This window comes from Cervus canadensis, chromosome 3, assembly GCF_019320065.1.
Source record: "Cervus canadensis isolate Bull #8, Minnesota chromosome 3, ASM1932006v1, whole genome shotgun sequence".
In the NCBI taxonomy this organism is placed as follows: Eukaryota; Metazoa; Chordata; class Mammalia; order Artiodactyla; family Cervidae; genus Cervus; species Cervus canadensis.
Window position 1 is genome coordinate 23,473,459 of NC_057388.1, and position 25,996 is coordinate 23,499,454.

Genomic DNA, 25,996 nt, shown 5'->3' on the forward strand with positions numbered 1-25,996 from the left:
CTTTCTATTACAATTGATCTCATAAGGAAACTGTTGTTACTATTAAACAAAAAATTCTTGCAGTTTCTTTGTCTACCAGGTTCTAGTGACAAATAGGCTTTTTAATTATACATTTAGAAGTAGTTTTATGGGAATCAATAATTTTTATATCACTCATTTGGTAGACTTTTACATAATCCCATTCTCTTCAAAATTACAAACCAACCGTAACATGCAATTACTACTACGCAGAAATAAATTGTTTCCTTATTATCTTTAAAAGGCTCCTTCTTAGTGAAAGTTAGACACACTGGTAATCAAATCTAATTAGATGCATATCATAAATTTTGTGTGTTATTTCTAATTTAAACGATTAATTATGAGGACTTGAGGGATTTTTGCTATAATGTGTTGGAGGCTACAGTCGCACACACAAGAAAACATTTATGTTGTTCTCAATTTTTTAATTAAAAAAACCATATTTTGGGGATTTATCAGAAAGTTGAGTCACTTAAATAAGTTTATATTTGGACAGTTTCATCTTTGTAGTAATAAATGACAGATGTGTTTTAGATTGGATAGTTAAATCTAAGTGCTCTTCCATGTTACAAATGAGAATGTATATTTGTGTGTGTGTGTGTGGGTGTGGGTGTGGGTGCACGCGTGTGCCTTTAGGATATGGGTACCTAAGGGAAATTATAGGTGGTATCAAGTTTCACATGTGCGTCTACCCAAGTGTGATAGAAAAGTAAAGATTCAGCAAAGGGCTGCCTGCTGCCTTCACTTCTGTACCACCTTCACTTGCAAGGCTTCCTTTTTCCTAAATGGCAGCACATTGTAGGGGAGGATGTGGACAGTACCTGGAGATGCACAGATGGGAACTGATGTGAAATATTTGAGACAAATGAGGCTATCTTGATATAAGTAGCTGTGTTTGGGGAATAGTGTGAATGAAGTCTGGATGAGGCAAGTTGGACCAACTTACAGAAGAAAGCAAAGCAGAAGAATTTAGTTTTAGTGTTCCGGTAAGAAAGGGGCTGTTACATCTTCAAGCTACTTTTAATTAGGAAATGTTTCATATGCACAGAAAATAATATGGTATACTCTCCTGAGCCCAACAGACTGATTTAACAAAGTTAGTATTTGGCTCTGTCTCTTTCTCCTTTTTAAATTCTTCTTTGAATTTGTTACAATATTGCTTCCACCTTATGTTTTGGGTTTTTGGCTATGAGGCATGTGCAAGCTGAGCTCCCTGACCACCAAGGATGAAACCTTACTCGCTGCATTGGAAAAAGAAGTCTTAACCACTGAACCACCAAGGAATTCCCTCTTTCTTTTTAAGAGGCTAAAAGCTATAGTACAGTTAAAGGCCCACTCTCCATTCCCTTTCCCAGCCCTCACCAAAAGTACTTACTACCTTTCATTTGTTGATTGGCCTTTTGGATTCTTCTTCAGTGAACTGTCTCTTATTACCTTTGACCACTTTTCAATGTGCTTATTGTTTTTTTTTTTTTAAATTGATTTGTAGGTGTTCTTTAATATATGTGTGTGTGCTATAAATATCCTCTAGTCCTAGGCATATCCTACATTTGTCTGTTTTTTTATCCTATAGAATTTGCAGTTTTAATGTGATTTCTAGTTTGGTAGGTAAGAACAAGGATTCATATCCCACTTCTGTGTCTTCCTTGCTGTGTAACCTTGGGCTACTTTCTTAACATCTCTGTGCACAACTTTCCCCACCTGGAAAAGGGAGCAGTAGTACTACATCCCTCTTAGTGCTGTGAAGATTGTGTATGTCTGTGTTAGTCACTCACTCGTGTCTGACTCTTTGCAATGACATGGGCTATGGCCCACCAGGCTCCTGTCCATGGGATTCTCCAGGCAAGAATACTGGAGTGGGTTGCCATTCCTTTCTCCAAGAGAGCTTCCCAACCTGGGGATTGAACTCAGGTCTCCTGCATTCCAGGCAGATTCTTTACCATCTGAGCCATGAGGGAAGCCCATGTAAATGTAAATGTAAAACATTTTGAATACTTCTTGTATATAGTAAATGCCATATTTGTATTATATGTGCTTTTGGGCAGTCTTGTTTAAGAATTTTTCTTTAACTCCAAAGGCAAAACATTATTCTGTACTTTCTCCCTGCCAAAGTTTAAGTTTTGCTTTTTAGATAAAGGCTTTAAAGCTATGGTGTGAGGTAGGGATTCCTACTATTATTTTTCAAAATGGGAAAGTAATTGTGAAAAAGCTGTTAATTAAAGACTACTATTTCCATATTGATTTAGAATTCCATATCTCTTCAAGTCTGCATTGTTGTTTGTTTAATTACTTGATTTTAATTACCAAACTATTATAATAAATTCTGATATTTGTTTGGATTATTTTTAACTTCTTTAGTCCTTTTAGTTTTGTTTATATATTTAAATTTACTGATTAAAATAGATCCAAAAACTGTAGAGTCAAGCTCAGGTTTTGCAGAGCATGGTAAAAGCAATAACAAAGGTAAAATTTGGGACAGTTAAATGTAGCCATTGACAAAGATTGGTTTGCCATTGGAAGCTTTTCTTATGCACTGTGCTAGTGATACTCTAGCTGGGCTGAGAAAAAATGCAGCAGCCACAGCCTTTGTCCTTAGTCTTAAAAATGTTCCTAGCTCTTTGATGACATTTATTCTTCCATGTAACTTGATGGATCATGGTATAAATGATCTAAAATCTAGTGAGACTTGGACTAGAAATACATGAAGTTTGTAGGCTAAATAGGAGGTAAATTGATGCTTTATTATAATGAGTGTTGCCAACTGTGAACATACATCTTTTCATTTAATTAGGGTCTTTTTCATATTCATCAATTCATTTCACAGTTTTCTCCATGGACATCTTTTAATACTTCTATTAGATTTGTTTATGTTGTTGTTGTTCTTCAGTCACCAAATTGTGTCCAACTCTTCACGACCCCTGTGAACTGCAACACCCTAGGTTTCCCTGTTTGTTTGTATATACCTTATATTTTGGGAACCTATTACAAATTGCATTTAAAGGAATTCATTAAAAGATTTGGGGGTGCATCAGCGTGTTGTTGATTTTTGTGATAGTGATCCTATTTCTAGCAGCTTTTCTGGTTCTTACTAATTTTAATAGTATTTACAGTCTTTTGGGTTTCCTGTATAGATATTCCCATTAATTTGAATAACCACAGCTGTGTTTATCCTTCATCTTTGTGCCATGTTCACTCTTAAACATAGTTATCTAAGACCTCTACCCCGGTGCTCAAGAGAAGTGGAGATGGCTGGCACCCTTGTCTTACTCCTGAATTTTGAAAGAAATGTTTCTCAGGTTTTTCCATTGAGTATGATTTTTACTTTGGTTTTCTGATAACTTTTCTTTTCAGGTAAGGAAATTTGGAGGAATTTACTCTTGTTCTTTTTCTTAAAAAACAAACCCAGAGGGATCGGGTAGAGAGGGAGGTGGGAGGGGGGATAGGGATGGGGAATACATGTAAATCCATGGCTGATTCATGTCAATGCATGACAAAAACCACTACAATATTGTAAAGTAATTAACCTCCAACTAGTAAAAATAAATGAAAAAGAAAAACAATTTGTTGAAGGCATGTCAGTTTTTTCTTTTTTAATGAAGTTTTACTTATCCTTCCTATGGTAGTTTCCCTTCTTTCTGCTTTCTTTAGATTTGCTCTGTCTGGCTCTTTTTTAAGTCTGCATTTTTAAATAGAGTTTTGTTTTTCCCATATTGCTTTTATTCCTTCTTTTATTTATTTAGGTAGTTTAAATGTTTGAATTTTAATCTCATTCAGTTGGTCCTATTACCCCAAGTTCTTTGGAGCTCTAATTCTTTGCCTTTTGCTGTGTCTGTTGCATCTCTTGTGGTAGATTTTTTTCTTACATGCTTTGTGAATTTTGATTGACAACAAAGTTTTTATTTTTTCTTTGGGAATGGTGTGAGGACTGAGATTCAAAAGTGTCCCTCCTGAGTCATTTTGAATTTTGCTTCCTTGACTTTCCTCTTCTAAATGCCATCACTGCCAGTGATCAGCTTTCATGTGAATGGCTGGGCTTGAAGATCCTGCGTTCCTGGATAATGTACATTTAGCCTCCAAATGTGGGCATGGTAGGCTTGGAGTTTCTGTTTCTTGCAGATTTTGAAGAGGTTCAAAAATCTTTACTGTCTTCCTGAGGGTGATGGTGTGATTTTTCTGTGACCTTTTATACTAAAAATACAGTGCTCTGGAGGTCTAGACAAACATGGGTCTTAGTTCCACTTCTCATGTCTGCCTGGTTTAAAACCCAAGTCCTTCCCCTTTAGTGATGTTCTGATCTGGGAATTTCTTTCCACTTTCTCATGGCCCCATTGTGCCAGTTGTATGCTTGCTACTCTGATTTTCAGTTCTCCTTTCCTTTCTGGCCTGTGGAAAATTCCCATAGTTTCTCAGCAGTCAGCTATGTATTTAAATAAAATGTGAAGTCTTTTTTCAATATTTTAAATTATGTGTAGCAGGAAGGATTCAGCTCTGTGTGTAACTCAGTAGCCCATGTTCCCAGACCCTTCTGTGGTAGGCTGATACTCCTCTCCCATCAAGGTGCACATCCTCATCCTTAGAACCTGTGACTATGTGACCTTATATAACAAAAGAGGCTTTGAAGATGTGATTAAATTAAGCAGCTTGAGATGGAGTGATTATTCTAGATTACTTGGGGGAGCCCTATGTAATCACAAAGGTCCGTATAAGAGGGATATAGGTGGCTTATACTCAAAGTGTGATATATTTAGAGAAGCAAGTTTGTTGCAGTCTGAGAAATTTGAAGATACAGCACAGCTGGCTTTGAAGATGGAGGAAGAGAATATACAGGCCAGGGAGTTCAGGTGGCCTCTAGAATCCCTGCCTCTCGAGCTTCTCTGATGCTTGACCTCTCACCTTTGACCTTGTGTTGACCTTTGATGCTGATGTGTGTTTTTATGGTTTCTTTCTTTCTTTTTTCTTTCCTTTTCTCCTTTTGTGCTGCCACATTGGTTTTGCTAGAACGACTGCTGAAGAGGAAATATTTAAACTTGCGTCTGAATATAGAAAAATCTTTTTTTTTTAAGAACTTCGTAAGATAGCTACTTGATCTTGTGATTTCCATTCTTTGTCTTCAGAGCAAACCTACTAGCACGTACCGTGTGGTGTTTTTATTTCTGTGAACACACAGCCCGTTCATTTCTAGGCTTTGTTTCTCTGTGTGCTTCGTTTTAAAGACAATTTTGAAGCAATAGTGAAATAAAAGATGTCACTAAAAAAAAAATCTGGAAAAGGCAAAGAAACGGATTCTTCCCTAGAGATTCCAGAAGGAACGAAGTGTTACTGACACCAGTATTTTAGCTTAGTGAGACCCATGTTGGACTTCTGACCTCTAGAATTATGAGTGCGCTTTTGTGGTGTTCTAAGCCACCAAGCTTGTGCTAATTTGTTAAAGCAATAATAGGAAACTGATATAGCCTCTCAAATGTTTCTGAAGGAGATGTGCCTAGTGTCAGTGATGAAGATAGACTAAAACTATATATTAAAGATACAGTGGAGCGAACTTGGTGAGGAATATTCTTGACAGAGAGGTCCATAGAAAACTTCTGAGGTGGTGCAGTGGTAAAGAATCCGCCTGCCAACGCAGGAGATGTAGGACACACAGGTTCGATCCCTGGGTTGGAAAGATACCCTGGAGAAGGGAATGGTTACCCACTCCAGTATTCTTGCCTGGAGAATCCCATAGACAGAGGAGCTTGAAGGGCTACAGTCCATGGGGTTGCAAAGAGTCAGACATGACTGACCACACATCTGGGGGAAAAAAAAAACAACAGAGCAGAGATGCTTGTGAATGTTCTAGATAATGTTTTCAGTAACCACATAATGCCTAGTCTGGGAGTTAGAACTTCTTATGGAAGTGATAAACTGCTCTACCCGCCACCCCCCACCCCCCCTCCTTGGATAGCTGAGAGAGCAGAGAACAGTTTTCTCCTATTGCTAAAATGCTGCTGTTTTAAATAAAGGATTTGGTTTGCTGGGAGGGTCCTGACAGGGATGGCTAAAGACTTCACTCCAGCTCTGCGGGTGGGGATTATGTTAGTGATAAAATACCAGGTAGATTTCTTTAACAGATGTTCCTGACTTGCTTGTTTCCAAATGTGTGAATTATTTTGTGTGTGCTGTGTGTCCTGCTGTGACAAATGACCACAAACATGGTGGCTTAAAAACAAAAGATTTATTCTAACAGTTCAAGCGGCCAGATGTTTAAAATCAAGTTGTTGACAGGATTGCACTCCCTCTGAAGCCCCACGGGAGAACCTGTTACTTGGCTTCTTGCCTCTTCTGTTTTCTGGTGGCGGCCAGCATTCCTTGGCTTGTGGGCTCATCGCCCTTTGCCTCTGTCTTTGTATTGCTGTCTCCTCTCTGTGTCTCTCTAATCTCCCTCTGCCACTCTCTTATTTTTTTGGGAGGAGGGGGTTATTTTTTAATTGGAATATTGCTTTGCAATGCTGTGTTGTTTTCTGTCACACAACAGTGTGAATCAGCCATAGTTATACATATATGCCTCTCTCTTACAAAGACACTTGTTATGACATTTAGACACCACCTAATAATCCAAGATTAGCTTCTCCTTTTTAGACCCTTAACTTAGTGACATCTTTTGCCATACGATATAATATTCATTCTTTTGCTTCATATGGTAGTATTCAGTTGGGGTCATTTTTTTCAGCCTACTATCTGCTACCTTACTGTTTCTTTGCAATCTTTGGCTTATTCCATCATTCTGGATTTTTTTGTTTGTTTGTTTGTTGGTTATTGTTCTATATTCTGGCCCACCTTGTAAAATATCTCTGACATAGCAATGGTCTGTACCATTGCGATTTTTTTCATTCTATGTTGAATTCTAGAATGAAAGTCAGCAAGCTGCAGCCCATAAGTCACATCCATTCCATTGCTTGTTATTGTGCAACCTGCCAAATAAGAATGATTGTACACTTTTATTTTATTTTTAAAATTTTTTTCTTCTTTATTTTTTAGATTATGAAAGTATGATAACACATTTACAGGAGACTTGGAAAATACAGAACAATGTTACATATAGTTCTATTATATATTACAGTTTAAGTAGATAAATTAAGATTTTTTAGTTGGAGTTTCAATATCAAACTCTAAAAAACTAATAGAATGAATAGACAGAAAAGTAGAAGGATATAGTAGACTTGAAAAGCTTTATGACCCAATTCAACATAATTAAGATTTTTCACACAACAGCAGCATATAGATTCTATTTTAAGTTGCCATAGACTATAAGCCAGGAGACACTGGAACATATCCAGGGACATAAAACAAGGTGCAAAGACTTCATGGCCTAAAGGTATTGAGCTCATACAGAGCCTATATTCTCTTATCACTATGTAATTATGTTAGAAATCAATATCAAAAAATGTTTGAAAATAACCCACATGTTTTCAAGTACTATGTGACATTTACCAAGAGAGATCTTTGACTTAGCCCTTGAAAGCCTCAATAAAATTAAGTTTTTACATTTTTAAATGGTTGAAAAAAATCAAGGGAAAAATATTTTGTTCAACATGAAAATTATATGGATTTAAGTTTCAGTATCTGTAAATGAAGTGTCATTGGAACACAACCCTGCTCTTTCATTTATGTATTATCTGTTGCTGCTTTTGTGTTACGATTGAATAATTATGGCAGAGCTTGTGTGTTTCACAAAGCCAGATGGCAACTCTCTGGCTCTTTACAGAGTAAGCTTGCCAATCTTTGTTTTTGTAGGGGCATCTTTTCTCTGGCTTCTGGTATATAGTGGGCACCAAACATTTGTTGATGAATATTTAACTTGTGGCAAGAATTTCATTAATATCATTAAGGATATGGAATGATTCCCAAAAGGATTCTTCAAAACTATGGATTAGAAGAATTTTATGTATCATATTATTCACGATTCTGATCTTTTTGGCCCTAAAACTCAAAGAAATACAGAGTAAATGTCCTGCCCCTGAATTTAATTAAATAAACAGGCATCACACCCAGGACTTGAAGCTGGCGAGTGCTGGTTAATTTTACAGTAAACTTGGTTTTGCTGTGATTGCAAGGTGTTTTTTTTTTCACACATCCATCTAGATGTTGCTCTGAAGGTATTTTTTAGAGGTGATTAACATTTACACTCAGTTGACTTTCAGTAATTGTGGGCCTCAGGTACGATATGAAATATGAAAGCATTAAGAATAAGAACTGGGTTTCCTAAAGGAGAAGGAATTTTGTCTCAAAATGGCATCATAGAAATCCTGCCAGAATTTCCAGCCTGTCATCCTGCCCTGCACATGGTGGACTTTCTAGCCCCCACAGTTACATAAGCCCGTTCCTTGTAAAAAATCTCCTCTCTCTCTCTCTCAGTATGTATCTTCTTGGTTCTGTTTCTCTGGAGAACACCGACCGATGCAGCGGGGCAGTCTGATGTGTTGAGCACATGGACCATGTTCAGTGTTCCGTCCCACCATGCGGTGAGGATGCTACGCATCGCCCTCTGCCCCATGGAGGCAAGGCCCCTCCAGCATCATCGCCCTCTTCTTCCTTGACACCTCCTCCAGGCTTCTGCCTTTCACACCTTGTGAAAAGAAATGTGTTATATTTGGATACAACAAAGTCAGAAATAAGCTCACTTGTGATGGGGCCGAGGACTTTTTGTCCATCCAAGATAGTCTGCAGTTGAGAAGGCTGCAGCGAATGAGGTGATAAAGGAGACAGATGCAGGTGGATCTGCTGAGAAGCAGCAGTTGAGAAAATGAGGAGTGTTTGTGAGAAGTTTTTCCTCTTCTCCCTCTGAAAACAAAAGCTCCCTGTGTGTACACAGTGGAGACCACCAGGTCCATGTAACTCCGTAACTCGGTCCTGTCATACTACAGATGGTTGCTTTTGTTCTCAAGTTTTGCTGCTTTATCATAAGTGGATAAAAATACAAACAGCTGCTGTATTTAGCCATTTTACTCGTGTGTCTACACATCTTAAGAATTTTTATGTACCAAGACATTTAAAATTTGTGTCTAATAAATGACCACATGTATAAAAAGTTACACGTTTCAGTAAAGAATCATTTGAATGAGTATTGACTTATTTTGTATTTCAGGACAGTTTATTAGGCCTCTAAGTGGTGCGAGAAAGTTTGTTTTACACTACTTCTATTTCTCCCAACAAGGTATTAAAAACTGTCAAGTTGCTCCAGGAAATGGTTAACTCTTGACTGACTTGAAGATATTGTCTCTTTCCTGTTCCGCCCCCATCCCCACCCTTCCCACATACCTACTGAAGCTGTGTCTTCTATCAGTTGATTATAATCTTAATATCACATGCTATTTAAGTGTTATTTCAAAGAAGTAGCTGTAATTTTGAGTGATAATGACCGATTGAGGTATGTGTTTTACCTCTTACACTCGACTTTGTTTTATAATACAAATTAAGTGGTTGGGATGTAAAATTATTTCTTCTTACTCAGAATGCCATGTTTAAGTAATGGAGCTAAAAATCTCTTAACACTCTTTTCATCCTAGAAGTTTTAATAGTTTCTCTCTATATTTGAATGCTAATGGAAAAGATAATGATATCTAAAGCAGTTCATTTTAGCAACAGTTCTGCAAGATGTTTTTGACTGTTCCAAGGGTCAAGTTCTGTGATAGGTGTGGGGAAGACAGAGAGGTGAAAACATGGGGTCTCTTAAGTTGTTCAGACTCCTATGAGAGATAAACTTGGAATCAGAGTGTTAATGTGATGAAGAGAATAGAACCACATTTGAAGAACAGAGATGGCTCAGAGAACTGAGAAATGAATTTGGTTTGTTGGGGACTTAGGAAGATACCCCAGAGAAGTTCACTTGCTCTGGGCTTTGAAGGAAAGATACGTGATTTCCACATGAGGAAACTAGTATGTCAGACTGAGATGTATTGGTGTCTAGCAGTTTTAAATATGCTATTATTTCAAAAGCTTAAGTAGAAATCATTTAGGTTTAGTAAACCAGATGGCCTCTGAGGCTCCACACTATATAGATGATTGTTTTTTAACAGCATGTCTGAGGATTAATACTTGTTAATACTATAATGAGATCACGTGTATTCTAGTATCGCGTGTTAGCAATCATTCGTAAGATATTAAGCAGGTGCCTGAAGGATGTCCTTGATATTAATATATAAGTTGACACTTTTCCTCTCTCTTTTTCCTGCCCCTTCCCCTCCCCGCTCACTGCCCTTTGTGGTGATTTTTGCAGTTGGTTAGCCTGCTTCTGATTGGAATTGCTGCATGGGGCATCGGCTTCGGGCTGATTTCCAGTCTTCGTGTGGTCGGCGTGGTCATCGCTGTTGGCATCTTCTTGTTCCTGATCGCGTTAGTGGGGCTGATTGGAGCTGTGAAACACCATCAGGTGTTGCTTTTTTTTGTATCCTTTTTTACAACTGGGAGTTTTACCCCTATTAGATTTGTTCTTACCTTGTCGATTACTCTTTTTATAATTCTCATTTAAAATTACCATCAGGAGATGAATTATCAGACAGCAGTTCCTGGCAAGCATTATGTGTATTTGTTCAACCAACATTAGAAACATCTTAGTTAAATTACTGTATGTTTACGTATGCTCTCTTCTTTTTACATCGTGAAGAATGTATTCTGCAAGTTCAGTATTGTCTTATGTGTATGCTGCAAATTCAGCATTACATTTAACTGATACAGTGGCCTCTAGGTCCTTTCCAAGTCTTTAATATTAGGTTGAGAATTTCTCAGTGATTTTTTTAAGACTCGATATTCAGAAAGCTTTCATACATTTATCTATGCTTATTTCCTGCTTTTTCTATGTAACAATTTTTATTTTAATCTAAATGAAATTACAGTGGATCAGCTTTTATTTATTTTTAATGTTATTGAAGTATAGTTGATTTAAATCTTGTGTTTAATTTCTGCTGTGTAGCACAGTGACAGTTATACACATATCGCACGTATTTCTTTCACATTCTTTTCCATTATGGCTTATCACAGGATATCAAATATAGTTCCCTGTACTATATTTGTTTATCCATTCTTATATATATAACAGCTTGCATCTGCTAATCCCAAACTCCAAAGCCATCCCTTTGTACTCCCCTTCCCCTTGGCAGCCACAAGTCTGATCTCTATGACAGAAAGCATTTAAATAATTATTGTAGTTAGTATTTTTCTATGTAATTATACCCACAGTGTTTTAACAAAATAAAAATTACATGTATTCTTTTTGAAGTTTCCCTAAGTGCCATTGTTCTATTTTCTAGGTGGCTTCCTTTTAGTGCATTGTGAAGTTGTCAGTACCTCTGTTTTATGTTATTCTAAATATTTCCAGAAATATACTTAACTTTGATTCTCAGTACATGATTATTCTCTTGCTTGTGTTTATTGTCCAGTTTTCTGTGTCGTGTGCTTGTTTAGCCCTGAACCAGGAGCAACAGGTAAGCAAAGACTTTTTTTTCTTTCTTTCTGCTTTATTATACCATATAGTATGGGAAAAAGAGGGAGGAGGGAGGAATGATTGGAATATAAAATAATTTCTTCTTGTTCAGAATGCCATTTCCCTCTATATAGCCAAAGTCTCTTGTGGCTGATTGCTTTCATGGGGCTGATTTGAACCCTACATCAGATGTTGCTATTTTTTGCATCCTTGAAGTAGAATTTTGCCCTCACAGGGTCGAAAGTGCTCTTGCTAATGGGTGTTCACCCAGTCTTTCCCTGCCATTTTGCAATGAAACATGTGTTCCAGAATGTTTGCGGTTTCATTCTGGCAATTATTCTTTTCAAGCTTTAGTTTGTTTGAAGAATATGGGTCTCAGTTTTGGGGCAAAGGAAAATTTGTCTTGCTGCATTCTGAGAACTAACCCTTTGAACCAAGTGCTTCTTTGAAATTGCACGTGAACATAAATTTTTATTCTTGAGATAGAAATGGTGCCTTCTTTTTGTTGCAGGTTGAGGTATAACCCTTTGAAAAGTTTTGATGGTCTTATAAAGAGTATTTGTTTTAGGTACACACAGTATTAACAGCTGCAGGCCCCAGCTTTATACATTTTATGCAGGGGTAACACATTTTATTTATTTATTGATGGCCACATTGTGTGGCATGTGGGATCTTCCCCAACCAGGGATTAAACATGTACCCCCTGCAGTGGAAGCACAGAGTCTTAACCACAGGACTGCCAGGGAAGTCCCATATTTTAATGTATATATTAAATGTGTTTTTCTAGGGTCAGCTCCTGGAAGTTGGTTGGAACAATACAGCAAGTGCTCGGAATGACATCCAGAGAAATTTAAACTGCTGTGGGTTCCGAAGTTTTAGCCCAAATGACACCTGTCCGGCAGTAAGTACAAAGTATAAAATATTTTTGGAGGTGTATTGCATACAGATGGGCTTCCCTGGTAGCTCAACTGGTAAAGAATCTGCCTGCAATGCAGGAGACCCTGGTTCGATTCCTCGGTTGGGAAGATCCCCTGGAAAAGGGATAGACTACCCACTCCAATATTCTTGGGCTTCTCTGATGGCTCAGCTGGTGAAGAATCTTCTTGCAATGTGGGGGACCTGGGTTCGATCCCTGGGTTGGGAGGATCCCCTGGAGAAGGGAACCGCTACCCACTCCAATATTCTGGCCTGGAGAGTTCCATAAACTGACAATGGGGTCTCAAAGAGTCGGAAATGACTGAGCGACTTTCACACTAGCACATATAAATAAATAATGGTTAACATGGAAGACATGGACTTTCTGATGCTGAATTGTACTTAAAAAATTTTTTTTATATACCAGTGTTTCATTCTGTGTACACTATTGTATCGATTGTCTGTTCTCAAGTATCCATTCCTGAGGGTCCTGAATATTCCAGGGCCCAGACAGACACCAAAGATGATTTGGGTTCTTTGCCTCTAATTCCTTCCCATTCAGCTCCTCCCAGAACAAGTTGTGAAAGGGAAGTAATAGTAGGTTAGCGAGTAAATATCTTCTTTTGGAAGCCTATCCGGGTGGGAGGAGGAGAGTGGTTTGTACTAAATTGGGCTTCTCAACCAGCTATACATCCCCCTGGTGGAGGACACATGGAACCATCCTCTTTCTTCTCTCCCTTCCTCCCCATCACAACCTGATGCCCTTTCTGTCTGAAAACTCTGCCAGCAGTGGACCAGTTAGAGCCATCCTGTTGGTCATGCCTGACTCCTGACCTTGCAGGTCCGACCCAGTCCTCTATGGGGATAGATGTGCAGCTTGGCTCTCCTGGGTAGTTCAGATGTGTTTATGTTTTAGGGAAACTTCTATTACCCCCTGGCTGAGCCCTGAGCTGGATATCCCCTCAGTGAGGCCTCCTTTGTGGGATTATTAGTTTTCTATTGCTGTGTAATGCATTATCAAATTTTTAGTGGTTAAAACAACATCCATTTATTACCTTAGTTTTCCTAAGTCCGGAGTCTGGGCTTGGCTTGACTGGGTTCTGTGCTCAGGATCTCATCGGAATGAAGTGTCAGCCAGGGCTGCAGTCTCTTCTGAGGTTTGGGGTCTCCTACGACGCTATCGTGGGCCAAATTCAGCTTCTGGTGGTTGTAGGACTGAAGTTCCATTTTCTTGCTGGTGTCTCAGGTCTTAACTATACAGCCATCTCACAACACAGCTTCGTTTTATGAAGACAGTGACTTATGTAATGCCACATAAACATGGGAGAGAGGGCCCATCATATTCACAAATCCTACCCACTCTCCAGGGGTGATTATTTAGGGATGGGAATCTCGGGAGCCAGCTTAGGATTTTGGACACTGCTAAAGAAGAATGGTCCCCAATTGGATATGGTATTCCAGACACTAATTTTTATGTGGGTGTTTTTTTTTTTTAAACTTGCTCATTATAAATGTACTTTGCAATACAAGTCTTTTTTTTTTTTTTTTATTGATACAGAGCTGTGTGAAAAGCAGCCACCCGTGCTCACCCTGTGCTCCGATAATAGGAAAATATGCAGGAGAGGTTTTGAGATTTGTCGGTGGCATTGGCCTCTTCTTCAGTTTTACAGAGGTATGTGCACATAACTCAGTATCTTCACACCTTTGTCACAGGGACAAACAGGGATTTCTGTTTTCTAAGGCATGGCGTTTTGCCTTAGCATGGCACTGAACTTTTGGAACATATCGATGGATGTTTTCATTGAGAACTAATGTTGTAATAGGAGGACCCCTGGCTTGAAATCAGAAGATAGAGCTTGCTTTGTAAGGGCTGAAATGCTTGATCATTAAATTATGTAAAATAAAATAAACAGATGAAATGGAGAGACTAGACTGAGTCATCTCTAGGGTCTCTTCTATTTCTAGAGTTGTACGATAAATTATAATTTTAAATATAATTTTGGCATAGGTAGCATATTCACATTGTTTAATATATCTGTTAATGTGTAGTATACACACATATATTTACATAAAGGTTTACTTTGGAAAATTACCTTCCAACTTCATCCCTCCCTCCCCTTTGTTCCTAGCCTTCTAAAATCTGTAAGTAACCACTGTTATTAATTTCTTATCCATATAATATTTATATTGTTAGTATATTATATTGGCATACGTCTAAGCAAAACCACATACATATTATTTTGGTAATTTTTGAGGAATGCAGAATTCCTCATTATCTTTGTTGAATGCTTGATAACCATGGACATTTTTGATGCATATGAATTGTCAATATGTATTAAAATTAAATTTTTTCTATAATTCATAAATTCTGCCTGCAGTGCTTTATTTCATGGAGATGTTCATATAACTCTGTAAAATGAATACACAAGAATGTTTATTGTTTGTAACAGTGGACCTTTGGGCCAGCTGGTGTTTTCCAATAAGGAGCTGGTTAGTTTACTAGAGTAAACTAACCAGTAGTACTAGTAAACTAGTAAAGGAGTTTACTAGACGAGAGCCAATAGTTAAAAAATGCACTGTGTGCTTAGAAACCTGCTTACCCTGCTTACTAACTATTTGACCTTGGGCAAGTTACTTTATCTTTCTGTGCTTCTGTTTCTTCATCTTTAGAAATAGGCATAATAACAGAAAGCCCCTATTTTATAGACTTGTTGTGATACTTAAAGGAACTAGCATATATATTAATAAAGCTTGCAGTATTTAGAATAATGGCTGATATATAGCAGGTGCTGTGTGGTTAGCTACTGGTTTGTAGACATGAGTAAATTGTACATAGTATGCCCACTTAAAAAAAGATGGTGGGACCCCCTATGATTGTTGTGTTAATTGCTCATGTTACTCTCCTATTTTAAACATATAATAGCATGTATAGAGTAATGCTATTAGGTGAGATTGTGCACATAACTGTAGAAATATATGGTAGGCTATTGTAAGAATAAGCATTTATCTTTAAAAGAAAATCAGAAAAATATTAAGTGGTTTGTATGTTTGAAGTTCACTCTGTCATTTAATTTCTTGGATATTTAATTTCCCCTTCAGTATGTCCCTATAATAAGTAATTCCATGGTTAACTTCCGTGTATGTAATTTTTTATCTATATTCTCTAGCTTTTTTCTTTGAATACACCTCCAAAAGTAAACTATGACACATTCAGTATGTGGGCATTTTAAAAGAGTTTGATAAATATTGCCAAATGGCCATTTGGGGGAGAATCAAAACCAACTTTTGATTCAAGCACTAATTCTTGATATTTTTATCTTAAAAGATACTTGCCAGTTTAAATAGGTATAAATAGCATTACAATTCTGTTTGCTCTTTTGGAAATGTGCCTAGTGAATTTGAAAATAAGTTCATGTGTTTTTGGATCACTGGCATTTCTTCTTTTGTCAGTTGCCCACCTAATGTCTGTCTTGGTCAAGGCCCTTTGGATTCCCTGTGACTCAGTCTATGCCAAAAAGGGGAAATTTTTTTATAAGATGAGGAGAGCGGGCCACAGGGCCCAGAAAGTCTCTAGAAAGGAGGGCCCAGGGCTGGGGGCTCAGCAGCCACACAGAAGGTTTTCTGCTCTGCTTTTCTTCCCTCGCTTCCCTCCCATCCCCTCTTCCTCTTGTCTGTCACTCTGCTTGGCTTCTTGTCTGCTTGCAATTTCTTGGGCATTGACTTTACTTTTTTTATGACTTTTAAGTAAAATTTATAGATGTTACTTTTACATAGTTAGATGTATTGCTTTTACCTATATGGTGTATGTTTAGAAAGGCCTTTCTCATTTTGATTATATATGTTAAAAATGATTAAAGCAGACAGTATAGGTGATATGAACAAACTTTAACACTTTGTGGACAGTCTCCTTTTGGAGAACTGCAGAATAAGGCAGAAGGCAAGGAACTTTTATAGGAGAAAGAATAAGGAAGAGAATAGTGGAAAATATCTGGTTAGCTGGGGCCACAGGAGTCAGTCTGGTTTGGGAGGAGAAGGTCTAGAGTTGGCTTGGCCTTTGGGGATTGGCTGGCTGAATATACTGCACTTCCGGTGAAGCGGAGCATTTACAGGGACCCAGAAGTTACCCAAGTATTTTTAGTCACTCATGTGGCACCCTGGATAATATTATAGCAGCTTCATCTTGGGCCTAGAAGTTTATTTCTCTCTGTACAATTAATATAAAAACACATACATATATCTTAGTTTTATTGGGGTTTAATTGACAAAATTGTAAGGTATTAAAGTGTACATCATGATGATTTGACATATGTGTACATGTTGAAGGTCTTCCCTGTAGCTCAGACGGTAAAAGAATCTGCCTGCAATGCAGGAAACCTGGGTTTTATCCCTGGGACAGAGGAACGTGGTGGGCTACAATCCGTGGAATCACAATAAGTCAGACACAACTGAGCGACTTAGCACTACTACACTAGACTATACATGTGAAAAGATTCCCCCACCAATTTAATTAACACACCCATTACCTTCCATATTTACCTATGTTTTTTGGTGAGAATGTTTAAATTCTACTCTATTAGCAAATTTCAGTTGTACAGTGTGGTGTTATGCAGTCACCATGTTACACGTTAGATCTCATTTTAACTGTGTGTGACATGTATTGCATTTATGTATATAATATATGCATACATATGTATAAAATGTATAATTAATATAGACGGCACATTATATACATATATGTGTGTGTGTATTTTACATATTTTATTCTAATTCAATTTCTGTTTCCCTTCAAGAATGAGAAGTCCACTCTTAGCTATAATGATCAAAGTGGAGATAAAGACCAAGCTTAGTATTCACTTTTTTAAGGAAGTTTCCCCTGACATCCTTTTCTAATCTAAGCATTTTTTCATTTTACTTTTTCTCAGGAAAGAGCCATCTTCTGGGTTGGTCATGGCATCGATCCAAGAAAATTCATATACCACTTGAAAACAATTCTGTACACGTTTCCTATCTTTCCTTTAAAAGAAAATTGGATTTTTGTCATAAAAACTTGAAAATATAGATGGGAAAAAAATTAGCATGACCAATCTGAATATGCTTTATTAGCCAGAGTCAACAATTATCAGAATATTGCCACATGGTTTCTTTTTTATATCTGGGATATATTCTGAGAATTTAGTCCTTTTAAGCAGCTCCATTTTCTTCTCATCAGATCACACTGCCTTCAGCTCTGCATTTTTTTTTTTAAAGAGGATTGTATTTTTAGAGCAGTTTTAAGTTCACGATGACATTGAGAGGAAGGAACAAAGATTTCCAGGACCCCTCTCCCCCCTCCCACCCATGCACAGTCTTCCCCACTATCACGACTACTCACCAGATGGTGCATTTGTCACAGTTAACCTCCACTGGCACGTCATAACCACACAAAGTCCATAACCTCCGTCAGGGTTCACTTTTGGCGTTGTACAATCTATGAGTTCAGACAAATATATCCATCATTACGGTATTATACAGAGTACGTTCACTGCCCTAAAAATCCTCTGTGCTCTGTTCATTCCTCCCAGCCCCCACTGTTTTTTAAAATACTAATTATTTACGAGTATAAACTCATGGGTCTTAGATTTCTCAAGTGTTCTTTCATGGAGTCCTTCTTTGTATTTTATACACCAGTTCCTTTTGAAACCTAGCTAGAGATTTTAATAACGTTTTATCCAATCTGATATTTTTCTGATGTATACACTCTCAGTTTTTAAATTTTTATTCAGTATTTCACAGAATCAGCAATTCTCTGAACTTCTGGGATGAATCTAACTAGTTGATGATTTCTTGTCGTAGAAGAAATAGAAAGATTTCATTTTGAACTATTTGTAACACATGAAAATAGCTAAGCCATCAAAGAAACATTGATTTAAAATCAAAAAAAGAAGTTTTAAAAGTTAGTGCATGTGCTTTGTAGAAACTTTTGGAAAATAAAATTGTGAAGCTGAAAGATCGTGTATCTATTACCTAAAGTTACAGACTCAGAAATCATCAACATTAATAATTTAGCATATTACGTTACATCTTTCTACATTTAATAAATATAAAAATAGATAGCAAAGGACACACTTGTTGCACACTCTACATAGACATTTTATAAAACTGTACTTTGGTGACCTACCATGTCCTGGGCATAGGTTCTAGAATCAGCAGAGTTCATGATTAGGTCTAAAGTTACCACTGAAAATCTTTAACTCATGAGCACCTTTGTGATCTAAAAATCCAATATAAATAATTGTCTAACTTGGATCGTTCTGTATTTTGGGCATGACCTCCCTGTCATGCTCTCCTTGGTTGCAAGGAGATAGTGGTTTGGCAGTAGGACAGAGGAGAGGAGGTCTCATTTTGTCACAGTTGAACTGGAGGAATTAAACTTTGATAGAATATGGCTCCAGGTTATGAGTATTTAATGTGCTCAGTGGCTCTGTTTCCCCTAAGAACTGTAACTTGCACCATCAGCTTGTATCCTGGGTTGATAATAAAAGTATTTAACAATCTCAAAACTTCTAACCAGAAGTTCCCTGTGTGCCCGTGTTTCTGAGACAGGGGCAGGGAAATGATGGTCGGGCAGGTTGAGGGGTGGAGAATTTACTCCTTGGCAGCAGGTGGGAAAGGATTTCCGTCCTGTGATATGAGTGTGGCTGCAATGGCAGATGGAATGTTGTTAGCCTGAGAATGGCCGGTAGCACATCAGATTCTTCTGTCAAGCAACAAACATAATTAGGCGCGTGGACCCCAGATTTGAACCCTGGTTCTAGCGCTCATGACCTGGGGGACTGTTATCTAGTTATTTAACCTCTTCCTGCCTCAGTTCCCTCATTGGTAAAATGAGGATAATGACAATTCCTATCATATGGAGTTTTTGATCGAATGGTGTGAATTTGTGAAGTGTGAAGAACAGAGTTAGAGACAAAGTACTCTGTGTATGTTTAAGTAAGTTCCCCCCACCCCTGCCTCCTCATACAGACTCCAAACCAGACTTTCCACTTCCTTAAATTAGCCTTATCTTTCCTTGATTCAACTCACAAACCAGCAGCCCCTACATCCGTAGATGTTGTAACAATTATATAAACATTGCCAGTCATGAATTTCCTTTTTTTTTTTTTTCCCTCGGCCATGCCTTACAGCTTGAGGGATTTCAGTTCTCCGACTAAGTATTGAACCCAGGCTGTGACCGTGAAATCCAGAATCCTAACCACTAGGCCACCAGGGAGCTCCTCTGCCAGTCACGAGTTTTACAGTAACTCGGGAGTTATTACTGTGGTAAATGGAGAAAATTTTAGATTTGCCACAATTCTCTAGAGGAAGTTTCAACAGCTAATGAGTAGTTATGAAGTCGAATGGACAAAATTTAGATTAAAAGTTGGCCTAGGTCTGAAATATGGAAATATAATTTGAATTGCATTTTGTTCCATTAAATTTTGTCTAAGAATTTTTGAGTAGTTTAAATAAATCAGCTCTGAGGTAGCAGGACCACCAGAATGAACACATTTCTTAATTTAACAAATAATAGGTTCTATTGGTTATCTCATTAGTGAACATGGTGTGGGAAATGTCACAATCACTACTTAATTACTTTTCTGAAAGTATGCATCCCCCCACCCTTTGGAGAGAGGGGAATCACATTTTTTGGAGAGGTAGGAATTACATTTTTTATCATCTGTGTTGGGAAATGCATTTATTGCAGGGTTTTTGTTATTGCTTAATTTTTACCGAACTCAGTTTGAATTAGCAAAACATATGATATTTTAGCTGTTAAGACAAGTTAGTGTTTGTATTTGTTTCCTTTTGTGCCCTAATAAGTAATCACACTTGTAGTAGCTTAAGGCAACGCAGATTTACTGTCTTAAACTTCTGGAGGTCAGAAGCTTAAAGTGGAGACTTTCTGGAAGCTCTAGGAGAGACCTGTTTCCTTGCCTTTTCTACCTTCTAGAGGCTGGCTGCCTGCGCTCCTTGGCTCGATTCCGAATTGACATTTTTCCATCTTCAAAGCTAGCAGCATGGCGTCTTCTGACTGTACTTGCTAATGCCTCTGTTGTCACATTGCCTTTGAGCTGTATCTCTTGGCTCTATCTCTGATTTTTGTCCTTCCTGCTTCCCTCTTTCAAGGACCCTTGTGATTACATCACAGAGTTCACTCTCGTGATCTCTTTATCTCATGAGCTTTAACACAGTCGTGTCTGCAGTGTCCCTGTTACGGTGTAAGATAGCGTGATCACAGGTTCTGAGGATCTGAGGATTATGGTGTGGACAAGCTCAGAGCACCATTAGTCAGCCTGCCCTAATGTTCAGTTTTTCTTAGGGCATCTAATTTGGGTTACTCACTACATTTTAAAAAGAAATCTCTTCCTCTTTGAACAAACAATACAAAGTGCTTCAGAGAGTTCAGATTGTTTTATGGATCAACTGAGTAAACACGCACAACTGTTACTTTCTCTTTCTTCTTTTCTTCCTTCCGTTCCAGATCCTGGGTGTTTGGCTGACCTACAGATACAGGAACCAGAAAGACCCTCGTGCTAATCCTAGTGCATTCCTTTGATGAGAAAACAAGGAACATCTTTCATATGCTGATCTTGTACATTTCCTCTAAGTTAAGCTAATTTGCCTGTTTAAGGAAACAGTACCTGAAAAGTTACATTATTGACAGTGAAATTATATATTTTTATGTTTCTCTAAATGTTTTTCTTTTTCCATCGCTGAAACAAATCTGAAACTTGTGGTCCCCTCTGAACCTCAGTGGTACCTGTAATCTACTGTTTCTCACAGTGTCTGGCACTGTCTACTGTGGCCTTTCTTAGCAATTTTACCTGCAGAAAAACTTTGTAAGGCACTATTGTGTTCATCATATTGTGACTCTTAATGTACATCTCACTGGAACAATTGTTATGTGGCACTGTGCTGTATAGATAGTTCTCACTGGAAAAAAAGAGTTGAAGTTTATTAAAGCCAGAAAGTATGAGATTATTATAAGTTCAACAAGGGAAATCTAAACTCCCCCGTTTTTTGTCCTTTTAGGAAAGAAGTGATGTGGTGAATATTGTTAATATAAAAGTGATAATTTAGTTCTAATAGTCTTTCTGATCACACTAGTGTAGTCTAGAAATAGTCATGTCTTTAGAAAAGTATGGTTTAGGTTTTGATTTTTACAGGTAAGTGCAAAGGAGAAATGATTTCCTGAATGTCCTCATGTGTAACATTTACCTTCGGCCTTCAAAATGAAATGAGTTTGAGAAATTCAGAAAGTATATCTATATATAATCTTGGTATTCTTTTATAATAATTTGAAGTCCAAAAGATTGCCTTTTTAATAAACAAGTTACTATTAATGCATTGGCCCATGTAGTAAAATGATATTTGATTATCTCACAAATTCTAAATACCCTTCTCATGAAATTTCTCAGTATTGTCACAGCAGCTTGTCAAATCCAAGCAATTTGAATGTGATCTCCCATAATTTGAAATTTAAGTAGTATTGTGGTTCTGTATATTATGTTAAAAAATTAAAGTATGGAAACCTTTCTTCGTCTTTGGATTTTTGAATTAAAAGAAAGTAATGGAAGGGTTGATAAATGAATTAAGTGAAGTGGAATTCTCTTTTTTGCTTTGAGTTCGCTCTGACTGACGTAGAACTGAGTCACTATTTCAGTCTGTAATCCAACCAGGGAATTAACTTCCAGCACCAGTAGTCGTGCCAAAATCTTTTCTTGAAATGCTTCAATGTCTAATATTTTCTCCACGTGAAAATTGTTTTTTAGAAGAGAAGTTGCTTATCTTGGTGGGGGGAAATATAGAAGTTCTTTTCTGTCACTAAAAATTACTAATTTCCTGTCATATTTTGTGTAGTATATGATATTTCATTAGTAATTGTTTTGATGCTTTTAGACCAAGAAAGAGGAGAGATGGCTGACCTATAGAATTTTAGAGCATTTTGTTGGTGGGTACTTATATGCCTCTGACAGACTGGCTCATCTTTTAAGAAAACTAAATTTTCTTGGTGCAATTTCCATGCTGTTGTAGACGAAGAAAAACCATTTTCCCTCTATTCTCCTGAGTTCTTGACTGAGACCCCACTTAACAAATGACAGATAACAAGAGAAACAACAGAAGTTTATTAACATGTATACCTCATGTACATATAGGAAATATCCAGGAAAACAGATTAACTCTTTGAGATGGCTCAAGCCATTGTCTTAATACCATCTTTAGCTGAGGGCAAAAGAAAGGGGTGTGTGTGTGTGTGTATGTGTGTGAGGGGGTGGTGGTGGTCAGGAAGCCACTTATGGGAAGTTACCAGGAAAGGCACAGTAAACAAGGATGAGGTTTGTTAGCCGTTTTAAGCCAGTGCCATTGGTAGGAGTTTTTGGTGATTTGGAATCATGCTTCTCTTCCTGGTACAGAGAAGGAGACATATTTACAAATGGAGATTTAAATGTAAGTTTATCTTACAGAAGAGTACATTTCTACTCTTTTTTCAGAGCTTCTCCTGTCGTTTCTCCAAAATAATTGTTTCAAGAAAGGGGACCCCTTCCAGGTCTCGAGAGTCGGACGGTTGTCTGACACTCAGAAGTGAATTGTCCGAGGAGAGACACATGCTGACAAAGCAAGAGACTTTATTGAGAAGGGTCAGCTGGGTGGAGAGCAGCAGGGTAAGGCGACCCAAGAGGACTCTTCTGCCACGGGGCTCGCTGTCTTGGCTTTTGTGGTGACGCGATTAGTTTCTGGGGTGTCTCTGGCCGATCTTTCTGACTCAGGGTCCTTCCCAGTGGCTCACACATCACTCAGTCAAGATGGAGTCCAGCGAGGAGGATTCTGGGAGGACATACAGACTCGAATCTCCTGTTGCCTTCCAACCTTTCGACCCGCATTCTCCTGGTTGGTGGTGACCTGTTAGTTCCATGTTCCTTACGAGGATCTCCTGTTATAAAATAACTCATGCAGATGGTTTCTGTGATTGCCTGACCAGGGTGGGCAGTTTCAGCCGGTGATTCCCCTGACATAATCAGCTCACAATAATCTTTATGCCAAAGAGGCACTTTCTGGAGTGAGATGTTCTGTTCTCCTTCAATGTCATACAGGGCTCAGGGCAACCCTAAAAACGTTCCCACTTGTACCGTGAGATTGTGACACATGAAGGAAGCGAGATTTTTGGACTCTGTCTTCCTTTATTTTGTATTTTCCCCATTTGCTTTGTTGCATTTTGAAGTTTCCATGAGGTTCTGGAATCTCCTAATAGAATACTTTTTCTTGGTACAAGTGATTCTATGTGGAAAGGGGCTGTTCCAGAGGAAAGCAACCCATAGCTTTGGTTTGTGCTCTAATTGCATCAGCATTATTTAGGTCAACTCAGTTACAACTCGGGGATTGAGAAGCATCAATCTTTAGGACCACTAACCTCTGAGTCCCAAATGGCTGTTAGTAAACCTGCTGAGATTTGGCTGATCCCAGGGTGACAGGAGGGCCGCTGCCTGTGTGCACAGAAATTTTGCCACAAAAACATTTTGTGAATTCAGAGGAGTGTGCATGTCAAATCAGGGTCTGTCTTGAGCGACAACAGACTAAAGACTCTAGAGCTTCCTTCTTCTAGCATTTATTAAAAAAGACAAAAACTTGGCTTTAAAAAATTCTCTCATTCTCTGTATATGTATTTCATTTAGAGAAATGTTTTAGAAAAATGTAATGCTACTACAGATGGAACATTTTGAGGCAATACATTCTAGAAATCTCAGCTCATATAGCTTCAATTCCTCTCAGCTCCTGCGTCATCTGAGCCACTGTGATTTTGGTGTGAAAACCAGTTATACGTGTTCAACCTCAGTAATATGTTGCTGAATGGAACGTTTCAGAGGAAAATGGAACCAGAAGAGCGGCTTTTAGTTCTTCATTTCCTTCAGCCAGAAACAACCTCACACTGTTTTTGTAAATATTTGTTTAGCCCTATTTAAGTTTATTCATCCTTTTGAAAATGCACTGTTTAAACACACGAAACTGTTTCACCATTTACCTGGTAGTGAGAAAGTTAGAATCATGTTTCTACATAGTATTTTCTAGGGGAAAAACACTTTCAGACGTTATGGTTAGGCAAAGAGGAACATCCCCATGTCAGTTGTTTTATTGGCAATGACAATAAGGGGAAAGACCAAGTTGTCCAGGTTTCTGGATAAGAGAAGGTGGTTTGTCTAAAGCTGTTGGGCCCTTGGTATGTTTGAGGCCCGCAGTTGATTTTTACACCAGGCTCTCTATGCCAGGGGCAATTAATTACAAGGTGGGTTTTCAGAGAATGTTTTCTAGCTAATTTTAAAGGGTCAGTGCTCTTCGCCCCACGCTTCCACCTGACCCCAGAGGGAGAGGGAGAAAGAGAAAAGAGACCAGACAGAGCTTTTCGTGTTGAAATGTTTCGGGAATGTCACTATCACAGTTATAGTCAATGACAGTTGTAGTCTTTGAAATGACTCTTGAGACTGGGAAAGGGGCAAAGCAGACCCCCTTCCCCCTCCAAGTGCCAGGCTGCTTCTCCCCTGCCCTCCCCTCTCCTCCCCACCCCCCTCTGCTCCCCTGCTCTCTCTTTCCTCTCCCCTCCCCTCAGGAAACTCAGCTTTTGGAGTTCTTCTGTGGAGGAGGGCTTCAGGGAGTTGCCTATGAGTTAAAATATATGTCGAAGAATGGACTTTGCCACCACCTGGGGAGTGAAACCACTTTGCTTACTTTGGGGATCTTGCTTTTGACAGGTCGGTGAGGTCACAGCTTGACCAGTGGCCTTTTAGTAAGTCGGGCAGACTTCATCTGGACTTTGAAGTCTGCTCATTGGTGGGGCCCCGGAAAGTTCCGTGTATGCCTTTGAGCTCTCCCTCTTCTCCCCCTCGGCTTCTGTCCTCACCAGGGATTACTAAATATGGGACCTCGGTAGCTACCTAGGATTACTGAAAGCATCAGACAAGCAGAAACCCAGAGCAGCGTTAGCTGGTCCTAGATGGTCCTTTGAAGAAGACCATAGTTCTAAAACAGGTGTGGTCAGGTATGTTGATCGTCTACATAAATGACTTTTACAGATGCTTTTTGTTACTAATTTTTTTCCAGAATTTGTCCCTGCCCCCTCCCCTGCAAGCTGTGGGGCCTCAGATAAAATTGATTTTAAAAAATTGAAGGTGGTAAAATATACATAGCATAAAGTCTATCATTTTAACTCTCAAGGATGTAGTTCGGTATTACTAAGTACATTCACATTGTTGCACAACCGTCACCACCACTCATTTCTAGAATTTTTTCATCTTCCGAAACTGAAACTCTGTTAAATAATAACCCCTCATTCCTCCCTGCCTTCAGCAGCTGGCAGCTTCACCATTCTACTTTGACTCTATGGATTTGAGTAATACATATGCCTCATATTGAAATAGGACAGAATTTGTGGACATTAGCATAATGTCCTCCATATTCATCTATGTTATAGCCTATGTCAAAATTTCCTTCCTTTAAAGGCTACATAATACTCCATTCTATATGTTTATCACATATTTTGTTTACCCATTTATTCATCAATGGATATTTAGTTTGCTTCCACCTCCCAGGTGTTGTGAA

The 25,996-nt window shown here is 38.3% G+C and overlaps 1 protein-coding gene across 2 annotated transcripts in view; it reads left to right on the top strand.

Moving 5' to 3' along the window:
• TSPAN13 (tetraspanin 13) overlaps nt 1–21,943 on the top strand; it is a 34,583-nt gene extending 12,640 nt beyond the window's left edge. Inside the window, exons 1-6 of one of the 2 annotated variants that reach the window (XM_043462775.1) lie at nt 10,271–10,438; nt 11,328–11,329; nt 11,394–11,474; nt 12,261–12,374; nt 13,947–14,060; nt 20,889–21,943. In XM_043462775.1, the coding sequence (XP_043318710.1) occupies nt 10,303–10,438; nt 11,328–11,329; nt 11,394–11,474; nt 12,261–12,374; nt 13,947–14,060; nt 20,889–20,963 (522 nt within the window). In that variant the 5' untranslated portion in view covers nt 10,271–10,302 and the 3' untranslated portion in view covers nt 20,964–21,943. Of the gene's footprint in view, nt 1–10,270; nt 10,439–11,327; nt 11,330–11,393; nt 11,475–12,260; nt 12,375–13,946; nt 14,061–20,888 lie in introns of those variants that run through there. The other variant, XM_043462774.1, reaches the window with a different exon arrangement.
• Nucleotides 21,944–25,996: the final 4,053 nt, after the last annotated feature.